Raw genomic sequence first — 13,009 nt, forward strand, 5'->3', positions numbered from 1 at the left:
CCTTCACAGAGCTTGCTGTTTAGCTAAGGAGATGTTTTTTAACCCAAATAACTCCATAAATGTATGATTACAACTGCAGTTGGATTGCAGCAAGAGAATGGGTACATGGTTCTATCTCTTGGCACTGCAGTGTAACCAAACAGAAAATGAGGTCTGAAATGAAATTGGCGAATGGAAACTGAGAATTAATAAGCTCTGCTGGCTGTTGGGTGTGGACAAATTCTGCAGGAGAAGAGGTTTGAGGTTTCCCTTTTGGTGTGTCTCTCTATCCGTTGGGTTATTTAGATGTTTAACTTGGCTCATGGTTTGGGGTCAACAGGAAAACTCCTGAGAGTTTTGTTTTCCACTTAGCATAAAACTTTACTCTCAGTTTCCTTATCAAAATTTATTGTAAGAATATTGCTGAAGGTCCTGTTGATCACCTCTGCTTGTCTTCACCAGCCCTCGAGCCCCACAGTTTTCTTTATATGATCTTTTAGGTATGACCTAGGAAAAAACCAGTAATGCCTTCTGTGAGTTTTGCATACCATTTCTTATCTTTAAAAATCTTTGAGGCCTGGGTTAGATCCCCAGAACCTCCAATAAACAAACAAAAATGCTTCTTTAGCAGCAACTTAATTGAGGATCTGGTACAGGAGGCTGACTGCAGGAAGGTAAGGGGATATGAGATAGATCAGCGTCACTTCCCTTCCACACATCTTCAGAATTAGAAGGCAAGAGGGCAGGCAAGTGACCAAAGAGGATTCTCTAAAATCACTTTGCCGAGTCACTTGTCTCTGCTATAGGCTGCAGATAGAACCACAAAAGATTGCATCTGTTTTTTGTTTGTTTGTTTCAGTACTAGGTAGGCCTCACACATTCTAGGCAAGAGCTATACCACTGAGCTATATCTCTGACCTTTTTATTTTAATTTTGAGATAGGATCTCCTTAAATTGTCCAGGCTAGCTTCAAACTCCAAATCCTCATGTCTCAGCCTCCCAGGTAGCTGGGATCACAGTTTGCCCACCACACACAACTCAAAGAGTTTACTTGACTCATGCAAAATTGTTCAGGGGAGTCAAAGGAGAACTGGATATTTAACCTGGAATTCCTGATCCACGGAAAAAAACTGGGGATAAAAAGATGTGGGCACCATCCCTTATCACCATTCAGAAAGGTACTGTCCACCCCCTGCAGACATATGCACACCTCTCTTATTTCCTGCAATTTTTAGTTCTAAGAGTCACAAGAATCTAAAAGCACAAAGATCTTTGGAATTCATATGGAATGTGAGCTGTGATGACAAGCTTCCGGAAGACATGACACCCAGGAAGCACCAGTTTCTTGATAGGTGTGGAAGTGCAAAGACATTCACATAATCCTGTGTGAGACTGTAAACCTTGTGGGAGTCTCAGTGAAAGAATCCTTCCCAAATGTTCTCAAATGTTCTTAAAAGGAAGAAAGCCCGTTAGCTCCCCTAGATTATAGTGATCTAGCCGGTGTTTTATTGCCCTCCCTAGTACCAACATATGTTGAGAATGTTCAGTGGCATTTTCTCAGCAGAAGGCACCACAGCTTCACAGAATGCCAATTTAAATCAAAGCATTTCAAATATTCTTCTTGGTGCTGGTCCAAGATGGACATTTTCATTCCTGTGCTATAATTTAGATAATTTAATTATTTTAAAAGGAAAGAAAACTATTTTCAAAAGATAATATAAAGGGAAAACACCCTCAGTATATTAAATTACACTTTCTGATATGTTCAGCCATCTTCAAGGTTACCATAAGTAGACCTTAGTTCCCTTTATAAGGCTTGTCTTTTAGTATTGCCAAAGATAAGACTTCACATATGTCATAAAAGGAAGCATATTGCCTCAATCAGAAAGTAAGAAATGGATCTCTGCTACTATTTTGGTTAATTCTAATTTATTAAAACCCATATTAGGAAACTACTAACCTCAACGTAGTGATGCATCCTTGTAATCCCAGCTACACGGGAGGCTAAGGCAAGAGGATCTCAAGTTCACGGACAGCCTAGGGAATTTAGTGAGACCCTGTCTCAAAGTAAAAAGTAAAAAGGGGTTTCAATTTAGTTTAGTGGTAGAGCATCCCTAAAAGAAAACTAGCCACAGTGGTTGTCCTTAAGAAAGGACCTTGGATAGTTAAGGTGTAGGAAAGGACCTTCTTTATACTCTTTTAAAATGTCTGATTATGTAAGTACATATAAACATACAGGTAAATAATTTAAAGTAATAAGATTTGACAGAGCAAGGTATTGTCTTGACATTATCATGTTCCAAAAGTGTTTTGAGCTACAAGGGAGAGCTAAGCATGGGTAATTTGATGAGACATAGTCCTTTTGTAACTGCCAGGTTGGATGTGAACACTCTCCAGTTTCCCAGATAGATTATATAAATGCTTGGATGACAGCCATAACCAGAGGTCAGAATGGCTCGATTTCTCTCTGGGAAAATGAGATCTTTCTTCTGAAGGATTCTAAAGAATAAATTATCCGATCTTTTATGTATGACCTAGGAAAAAACCAGTATGCCTTCTGTGAGTTTTGCCTACCATTTCTTTTCTTTAAAAATCTTTTTTATCTGTGTCCCACCTACAGTCCTTATGACTCCTTTCAAGCCTGTTATGAGCATGTTTGCTGGTAAGCCACATGGATAAACAGCTTACCCATAAAATTCATGAGATTCCTTTCTTTCATTTCCCCCCAGTTACTACCAAACAGCCATCTATTGCTGCCATGAGTCATTATGGCACTTGCCCAGCACATGTGAGGCCTGGGTTGGATCCCCAGAACTTCATAAATAAATAACCAAACAAAAATGCTTTTAGAAACCTGGGTTCAGCAGAGGAGGTGGGGATAAAAGCAATCAGGTTAGAGCCTGCAGTTTAATATTTCAGATGCCTAAGAGTACCTTTATGGGAGCATTGAGGACTCCCCACTTTGTCTCTTAATGTTGTGTAACATCTTGGTCAAGCTTTTATTTTTAACCTCTTCAGAGCAGTGCCTCCCCTAAAACAAATGGATTATGATGATTCAGTGCACTATTATCTATGATATGTGTCTGCTTTCTTTCCTTTGCCCCTAAATAGCTTACATCATAGGACTAGAACTTTCTATTTCATTTTGTTAAATCTGCAAAAAATTATGTGGAACTTCAGCTGGGGCAACCAACAGCCTTTTAAAAATATATAACATGTTTGGGATAATTAGAATGCTTGTCAATTAAAGTTCAGTTATTTTCCTCATCTGACCAAAAGAGAGTCATTCAAGTAATAAATGTTGTTTGGAGTTTTAAAAAATTAATTAAATACATATGCATATGTGCATATATATTTAATATATGTATATATAATAATTAAATTATATACTATACAATATTATGTTATTATACACATAATATTGTTATTGTATAATTATCATACTAATATTTATAATATTATAAATAAATAATATTTATAGTAATGATGTTATAATATGTGATATATTGTATATTACATATTATAATGTATGCATATACAGTTAAATGCATGTATATATTTATATGTTATTATATGTGTATATAGATATGGATATAGATGTACTTTTTTTTGAGATGGGTTTTACCATGTTGGCCAGATTGGCCTTGAATTTGCAATACTCCTGACTCAGCCTTCTGAGCAGGAGTTATAAGTTTTGCACCACCATGCTGGGCTGTTTTGAGGGAGAGTAGTGATTAATTTATTTCAGACTTTAGGGCACTCTGGTGAAGGTTTGGGATTTTTGAGGTGGGTGTCATAGTTGGGGATCTTGGGAGGTCACAGGAGTGGAAAGGGCTATATACCAGGCTTAAGCAATTATTGATTTTTTTCTGGCCAGTGCCTTGCCCAGGAAAAGGAGCTGACTTTCCCAATCCTCTTTCTCCCATGTCAGCAGCTGATTTGATTAAATTAGTATTCTTGGCTTGACCTAGGAACTTTGAACTTTTCACTTAAAACAGAATTTTCTGCAATGCAAAATAACTTTTTAGTCATTCCTTATTCAGAATTTGGGGATTTTCATTTTTCCATAAAACTGATTTGATACAAATGCTTAATTACATTTGAAAATAGTATGAAATCTATTTGTTCTGTTAAGGTTTTTTCAGAGACAGCTTGGATAAGTGGTTTCTCAGTCCTCATGGATCAATTCTTTTTTTTTTTTTTTTTTAGTATTTATTTTTTAGTTGTAGTTGGACACAATACCTTTACTTTATTTTTATGTGGTGCTGAGGATAGAACCCAGGGCCCCCTACCTGCATAGATGAGCGCTCTACTGCTGAGCCACAACCTTAGTGCCCTAATGGATTAATTCTTAAAAACTATTAATCTAAACCAAGGAACTGGCAGGTACTTCTCATCTCCACAGGCTGATGGACTGTTGCCAGGAGTCGTGGCTTCTGAGGGAATCTTGCCAGCCGGTGTGGCAGGAGCTTTACTGTTTGTCTCCAAAGCCTAGTATACCTCTGGTGGAGGATGGGGGCTCTGGGTACACTTGTGGAAAAAATTGAGATCGGACTAAAAATGGCCACAGTCAGTTGTTGTATGTTTGTTTGTTTGTTTAGACAATCTGCTTTTCTTTACATTTTAAAACTTTATTGGGCTCAGACATCCCAAATTGATGTCTGCAGAAGCAACCTCAAAGCAAAGTTTCCCTCTGGCCTTCTCTTGAGGCAAGCCATAGAAGCTAGGATTACTCTTCCCCAAGGCAGGTCATAAAAACTAGAACCCCCTTTTCCCCAAAGTCAAGATAGAAGCTAGAATTATTACTCTAACCCTCCCCCTGACACACGCACACTTTCTCTCTAAGAGTCAGCCATAAAAAAAATTCTCTGACCTCTTGTTCAATTGTAGGTCCTAGGACCCCTGTTCTAGAAAGGGTCTTGGTTCGTAGATGGGAGGAAGGATTGCTGTTCAGACAGGCCAAGAAGAATCTGAGCTGACAGGCCTTGCAGGGTCTGCCATGATTTTCAGAAAATACCCTTTTTGTTCAGTTCTATTTCTAAATGGCTGTCCGTGCATCATCTCTCCTAAGAATATAAATGCTTAGTTCACCCTGGATCTGAGTCTTCAATCTGAAGGTTCCTGTGTCACGTGAAACTATAATCAAATATGCTTTCCTCTTGTCAACCTGTCTTTTGTTATAGAGGTGTCAGCCATGACCCCTGATGGTGGGCAGGAGAGGGATTATCCCCTTTTCTATCTAAAGAGAAGATGAAATAAAACCAAGAAGAGGTTATTTGCCTTTTGGGACTCCTTTTGTTTAACCACTGTTAAGGGGTTTGAAAGCTACAGCTTCAGAAAGTGGAAGGGGGGAGAAGGTGGGAACTGACGGAGCAATGAACCCCACCAGTGCCTAGAGATGGTGGTTAGATGGGCCAACCAGGATGCCTGGTGCTTGCTAAATACAGTTGGCCCTCTGTATCCATGGATTTGCATCAGTGAACTCAACCAACCACAGATCAAAAATATTTGGGAGAAAACTGCAGTAGTACTAAATGTGTTTAGCCTTTTTTTCTTGTCATTCCCTAAATAATAATAAAGTACAAAAACTATTTATATGGCCTTTGCATTGTATTAGGGATTATATATAACCTAGAGAAGATTTAAAGTATATGGGGGGAGCTGGGTGCAGTAGCACACATCTGTAATCCAAGATACTCAGGAGGCTGAGGCAGGAGAATTGCAAGTTCTAGGCCAGCCTCTGCAAATTAGTGAGACCTTGTGTCAAAATAAAAATTAAAAGGGTTGAGGGTGTAACTCGATCCCCAGTACTGAAGAAACAGGATGTGAATAGGTTTTATGCAAATGCTACCCCATCATATATGAGGAATTGAGCATTTATACACTTTGATATTTTGTTGGGGGGTCCTGGAAGGGACCAATGGAAGGCAATGCTTAAAAGTATGAATTAGGAGCCAGACTACTTGGATTCAAGTCTTGATTCCTCTGCTAACTAGTGTTTTAGAGCAAGTTACTAAACTTTTCTGTCCTCGGTTTCCACATCAGTAAATTGCGGCAATAATAGTATCTACTTAAGAGAAATGTTCTGAGGATGAAATGAATTAAATGTAGAGCCCTGAGAAAGTGTCTGGGACTTAGAAAGGACTAAGTGTCCACTGTTATAATAGTTCATTTACAAGATTCTGAGGCACCATGGATTAATGAGGACCTGGAAGAGAATGATTAACTTGTGCCCAACCAGTTGCGTAATGGGAACAGTGACCAGCCACTGGCTGATTCAGGGTCTGTATCCGAGAGCCCCTCCAGGTGTGAAAAAAGAGGTCATATGTTTGAATTGCATTCTTTGCTAATCCTAACTAGACATGGAGGATACAGAGTACCCCAGGGAAGGAGATTGGAATCCAGAGTGCATTTGAGTGAGAAGTAGAACAGAAAGGAATTTTGGTGAAAATGGAAAAACAAACTGTCTCCAAATCTTAATCTCTTCCATGGAAAACCACAGAAGAACTTAAAAAAAACTTTAAGAAAAGTAAACTTTAAGAAGAGAAAAACTTTAAGAAGAGTACTTTAAGTACTTTTATTGGAATATGCCCTTGTTCAAAGTTGTAACTACACCTATGGTGCTTTGCTTTTTATAACCCCACCACCACCAAAAAAAAAAAAAAAAAAAAAAAAAAAAGGCAGTAACATGGAGAAACCTTAAGATATTTTATAAGTGAAAAGTTACAGAACAATGTATATAACTGAATTATAACTGTATAGAATATACATGTGTTTGTGTTCTTGCATGTATGCTTATATGTAGTTAATTCAATTTTTGAAAAAATTGTACATTCCCAACTGTTAACAGTGATTGATATTAGGAAGGAAGAGAAGTTAAGAAAGGCTTTTAAAATGTTTTCCACTATTAAGTTTGCCAGATTTAGCAAATGAAAATATAAGAAGTCTGATTTAAATTTCAGATAAACAACTTATACTGTCTCATCCACACTAATACTATGAACATACTTAAATACTGTTAAATAATTATTCATTCTTTGTTTGAAATTCAAATTTACCTAGGCATCCTGTATTTCCTCTGGCAATCCTACTCTATGTCTTTGGGTATTATTTAACTCTCATTAAAGATATTTACATGTACTAATTATATGATTTTACAAAAACATGAAAAGAGAAAGAAGAATTAGATAGTTTTCTCTCAAGACTACACAAAAGTCCAATTTTTAATTAAGAAAATTAATTGACTCAGAAAATAGCAGATTATAAAGCAACATTTCCACTAAGATCCCAGTTTATGAAAAGAAGCAAGTGCATATGTACACTACACTGAAAGACAGAAGGATATATATATGAATATTAACAGTGGTTCTCTCAAGTGATAAGATTAAGGAGGATTTAAATTTCTTCTTTGTGTGTTATAAAATTCTTTAAAACTTTTTGTAATGAATATGTATTACTTCTGGAACAGGAAAATGTCAGGTGTGAAAAAAATACCATTTTTCTATGCTTTCATGAAGGCTTTGATATGGCCAACTTGTAGGTAGTTGCGGCTTCCTCAAGAAGAAAGTGACAGGCAGCAGTGTAAGACACCTCTTCTGTTTGAAGTTTTAAAAAACACTGTCATCCTTGTCCTTTCAGGGTACCTCCAAAAGCAGCCCTACTTTGGAGCAGTGGTTGGAAGGGTGGCCAACCGAATTGCCAAAGGAACATTTACATTGGATGGGAAGGAGTATCACCTGGCCATTAACAATGGGCCCAACAGTCTGCATGGAGGACTCAAAGGGTTTGACAAGGTGAGTCCAGGGCATGTGGCAGAGTCCTTTCTTGGTCCACTTCCCAGAGTACCCACAAGCATGTCTTCTGTTGCCAAGCAGAATCCTAGGCCCTGGGACATGTGCATGGTAAAGCAATCCAGGAAAAAGGCTGTTCCCAGGGTTTGGGGGAGCAGATGCAAATGGCCACATCCAGGATCCGTCCTTCTCTAGTTCATCTGACTGTCACAAGCAGGGATCCTTGAGTGAAAGGACCACGACCCCTGACTTAGGAAAGATGTGGAACAACTTTCTTGCAGTGTTGGGATCAGGGAATCAGGTTGAAGAAATGTGGGTTAATAATAAATACCTACCCTCTACTGCATAGGCCTTCACATATGTTGTCTCCAACCTTTCCAAGAGGCCTGAATCATCACTCAAATGAGAAATCTGAGATTGTGAAAGGCACATGATTCCTAAAGGGGACAGCCAGGTCTGCCTGGCTCCAAGCTCTCATTCCTATACTAGAGCTGCTGGTGTCCTCCATGGCCACTGTGGGGACCCCCAATCCAATACTCCTCCCTGTTCCTCTTGTGTGCACCCTTCCTGTGCAGTGTGGCACCACACCCGGAAATGCCCTTTCACTGAAGTGCTTTGTGCCTTGAAATTACCTTAGGCTCCTCCAGATCCCCCTTTCTAAATAAAAACTCCGTCCCCTAAATAAAAACTCCAATCCTTGGAAAGCAAAGGGATCAAGCTACTCCCTGAGATCAGAGTTCCTGGCCTCCTGCTTCAGAGTCCTCCAATCTCATTTTAGTCTCTGAGGGAAAAAATTTCAGAGAGCTCTCCTTTAAATTATACCACCCAGGTTGTTTGCTAGAGTGGAGAAAGAGAAGATAGGAAGTAAGATGTGTGGTAACTAAAGGCCATGATTTCCTTTTTTCTGCCTCTGGCCTCCACTTCTCCTGCTGAAGGAAGTTGGTTGCTCTAAGTTTTCCCCTCTCCCTCCAGCTTCCTCTCTGTAGCCAAGAACCAGACTATCCCGTTGGCTTCCCTTTCTTCAGTGAAGAGCAGAGGGCAGAGATCCTCTAGAACATGCCAGGTCCATGAGTAAACCCCATCTAGAAGAAGCTGGGCCGGGTTCCTAAAGGGATCTTGAGAGGACCCTCAGAACAGCACCTTGCTCTTCTCCTTCTGTTCCACTGTGGTATTTTCTGCAGTGTTGCTTCATATGTATTCCCTTTATTAACACAGAAGAATAGTAAGAATGCATATCTGTCTTACTCCATTTTCTGTTGCTTTGACTAAATACAAAAACTGGGTCATGTATAAAGACAAAGGTTTTTTTTTCTCCCTCATAGTTCTGGAAACTGGGGAGTCCAAGAGTATGGTGCCAGCCTCTAGTGAGGGCCTTCTTGCTGTGTCTTCACATGGGAGAGGGCATCTCGTGGCAAGAATGAGCAACTGTACCAGTTTGGGTCTTTCTTCCTTTTCAAACAAAACCATTGATGCCATCGGAGGTTACTTCTCTCATGACCTCCTCTAATCCTAACTACCTGCCAAAGGCTGCATCTCCAAATACCATTAGCATGAGTTTGGGAATTACGTTTTAAACATATGAACTTTTGGAAGACACATTCAAACCATAGCCCAATCCAGTGCAGTGGGCCCCTTTAGTGAACCACGGAGCATAATAGGCTGGGGATTCCTGAGGTTCACAGTATAATGAGGCAGATGGACCCTTACATAACTATTAACAGCTGAGCTTCCACAGGCACCACAACATAGATGCTAACATTATACTAGAAGAGCTGAACATGAACAAATGAATAGTTATGGAGGTGGGACTTGAACAGCTTTTGAAGAACAGGTAACGTTTCATTCAGTCTGTGGGTATTAGACAGAATGGCTACACTGGGGCCCTGAGGTGGGTGGGAAAAAGCTGAGAATACTTATGGAGCCACTGAAAGTTTCTCAGTAGTAAGTTTTTAGATAGGTATCGTTAGCAGTATCCGATGGACTTTATTTTAAGTGTATTGGATTTCAACAATTACTGAATGAATAGTTTAGGTTGGGGGTGTATGTTTTTCTGTGCATTTAAGCACAATTGTTTAAAAGATGAAAATTAAATAACCTGACAGGATTTGAAATAGTATAAGAAAGTCTGCAGATTTAGAGTTTCTGGAGAGTTAGTAACTATATGGTCAGAGAAATTCTTCCATGAATGGGAATTACACATAACTGAAAATATTTGTTTACACCAAAATCTTTCCATTCTTTCCTTTCCCTAAAGAAGAAAATCTGGGTAGCAAGATAAGAACATTTTATTTCAGATTTTTTAATTCCTAGAATTTTCCATTTGGGGAATTCTTCTTATATTTTTTTAATTACACATATAACAGTCTTCCTATTTTAAGTCTTGAAAGTTCAATATTTCTGAGAGATAATTAGGATATAAATTAAATTTTTTACTGAGCTCAGTGAATTTGTGTCAACGCCAGCTGCTCTCATTGTAGATGAAGGTAGAGAACTCCATCCCTGCTGGGCTCCCCTTCCTGGCAGACAGAACACCTGTGAGAGCCAGACCCAGGCAAGAGTGAATGGGCAGAGCCTGGGCTGCAGGGCCATTCCTCTGATGCAGAAGGTCATTATCTTTTAACTGTGTTTGGAGTGAGAGTTTGACTCTTCTGTTGAAAATGGAGATTTGAATAAAGCTGTTCATTGAAACTAAGATGTGAAATTATGTAGGTAGCCAGACCTGAGTTGGAATCCTAGCTCTGTCACTAATTACATGTATGATTTTAAACAATATTTTTTCTTTTTAAACTATGCTGTATTAAAGGGTTCTATTCTACACCTCTGGAATGTATGGGGAGAAACAGGCAGGTTAACTCCATTGAACTTAATTTGTTCATCTGTAAAGTGGGGATAATATTAGTTGGAACTATAAGAGATTGCCAGTGTTCAACAGTTTTGACCTACAGGGACAGTCATTTCGTTTAGTTCAACCAAAAAGTTCCTTGCAAGGTGATTTATGTAAGGCATCAGTGACTGGTGAATACTCCACAGATTGGAGGTCTCCTGTGTGCAATAAGCTCTTTACTAGTAGTGATCCCAGAGCTCCCTAAAGGACCAGGACTCTGGTCAACTCATGCTGCTATTGTAACATAGGGAACAGGCTTGGGCTGGGTCCAATCCACTATCATTTACCAGCTGCATGACCTGGGGCCAGCAGTTTACCCTTCCTGAGCCTCAGTGTGTGCTCACTCAATGAGAATGATGGCACTACTTGAAGTAGACAGATGAGATAACGTCTGTAAAGTTTCTGGCTAGGTGTCTTTCTTCATAACGAACACTTGATAAATGCTGGTTTTCCCTTCCCTGAAAGTGTGATCTTGGGGCCTTTCAGGCAAAGTGAAGAGGAACCTCTATGTTAATTCAAGATTCTTTTTTTCTCTTCATATTTTTCTTGCCATTCTTAGAATTGTATTTGCTAGAACACAGAGAAAACCTTCAAGGTAATTTTTCTAGCTCCTTAATTTTATGGAAGTGATAGATGCCCAAATTTACACAGTGAACTAGGAACAGATCTGGCTCCAAAACCATGACTCCTGACTTGTGGGCTGGAACTGAATCCTAATGGAACAAGTGCCCAATTTGTTATAAACTCTGTCCAGGGAATAAGAGAAACTTGGAGTGTTTTTCATTAATATTTGTATACAGTACACCAGAGAGAGGGGTTGATTTATTAAGGTTATTTTTTAGATCTATAAAAAGGTATTGCTACACAACACCAGAATGGAGCACCAAGATTAAAATAAATATATATTCAAGAAAAATTCAAAGAGGAAAATACTGTAGATACATACATGTAAGGTTAAGAGGAAAGAGTATAAGGAATGGAGCCAGGCAAGGTGGCACATGCCTGTGATCCCAGCGGCTCTGGAGGCTGAGGCAGGAGGACTGTGAGTTCAAAGCCAACCTCAGCAAAGGTGAGGTGCTAAGCAACTCAGTGAGACTCTGTCTCTAAATAAAAAATATGAAAAATAAGGTGGGGATGTGGCTTAGTGATCAAGTGCTCCTGAGTTCAATCCCTGATAATCCCTCCCCCCAAAAAAAAGAGTATAAGGAATGGGAGTAGGTAAACAGGAAAAAAAATGCCTCTTTTCTGTACAAATCAGAGATTTAGATGAGTTCAAATCCAGGCTACTAATCCAAGCCTTAATGATTGATGAACTCCCTTTCTGGAATCAGTTATCCTTAAATATTGAAATGTGGCATTTAACTTGGGATTGAAGCAAATAAGCAGCTTTGAAAACACTTTTTTCTAGGTCCTCTGGACCCCTCAGGTGCTCTCAAATGGCGTCCAATTCTCCCGCATCAGTCCAGCTGGTGAGGAAGGCTTCCCTGGAGAGTTAAAAGTCTGGGTGACCTACACCCTGGATGGCGGGGAGCTCGTGGTCAACTATAGAGCACAAGCCAGTCAGACCACACCAGTCAGTCTGACCAACCATGCTTACTTCAACCTGGCCGGCCAGGTAAGGGACCTCGCTCCTTCTCTCCTGCTGTAACTTGCTTCGTGGAATAACCAGGGACTGTGACTGGAGAGACCAACCCAGTATGGACTTACTCTGGTCCTGACAATGATGAAAAGAGCCCAGGAGAGCATCTGGCTCCTAGTAGGTGTTCAATAAATGGAAGTCATAGAGGAAGAAGATGAAATGAATACATCGTACTGTCAAGAAGGGTATCTGTTCCCGTGGCCATTTCAAGAACTTCTCTCATCGGATTGCAGCATGTGCTCACATCTGCTTCCCTTATTGTACTCCTACATCCCCCTCCAGTGACTTCCATTTAAGGAAGCAGATATAATCCTCCGAATTATACTTAAACCAGCCCCTTTAATATTTGTACTCTCCCACTGTGCAGCCCACCAGCTCCTTCCAGGGATTCTGGTGGCCAGTCATGCCCTGCACAGGACAGTAGAAAGAGCATTAGACCTGGATTTAGAAGACCTGGAGGTTTTTTTGTTTTTGTTTTTGTTTTTTTTAGAATAAGAGGCATGTTCTTAATTTCGTAATAGTAGCTACCTATTATTTATCAGCCCCTGTCAGAAGCACTTTATGAAGTTGTCAGTAAAGACATTGAAATCAACCCAGCACAGGGATAAGCCCCAGGAGGAGGACTCTTAAAATGTCTCCCTACTCGTGGTAGAGAGCCACTGGCAGTGCCCTTGAGCGATCCCCTCTAAAGCACCTCATTTCCTTCAAAAGGGAACA

At 39.7% G+C, this 13,009-nt stretch overlaps 1 protein-coding gene and 1 long non-coding RNA gene across 2 annotated transcripts in view; both read left to right on the forward strand.

Moving 5' to 3' along the window:
• Positions 1–13,009, forward strand: part of LOC101967464 (galactose mutarotase) — a 49,757-nt gene that overhangs the window by 1,086 nt on the left and 35,662 nt on the right. The window contains exons 2-3 of the mRNA XM_078029338.1: positions 7,618–7,772; positions 12,062–12,268. Of these exons, the coding sequence (XP_077885464.1) occupies positions 7,618–7,772; positions 12,062–12,268 (362 nt within the window). The remainder of the gene's footprint in view (positions 1–7,617; positions 7,773–12,061; positions 12,269–13,009) is intronic.
• On the forward strand, positions 9,110–10,461 carry LOC144369607 (uncharacterized). Its single transcript, XR_013429398.1, has 2 exons — positions 9,110–9,600; positions 10,247–10,461. It is a non-coding gene; the product is annotated as an uncharacterized LOC144369607 (long non-coding RNA).

Source organism: Ictidomys tridecemlineatus, chromosome 12 (assembly GCF_052094955.1).
Source record: "Ictidomys tridecemlineatus isolate mIctTri1 chromosome 12, mIctTri1.hap1, whole genome shotgun sequence".
In the NCBI taxonomy this organism is placed as follows: Eukaryota; Metazoa; Chordata; class Mammalia; order Rodentia; family Sciuridae; genus Ictidomys; species Ictidomys tridecemlineatus.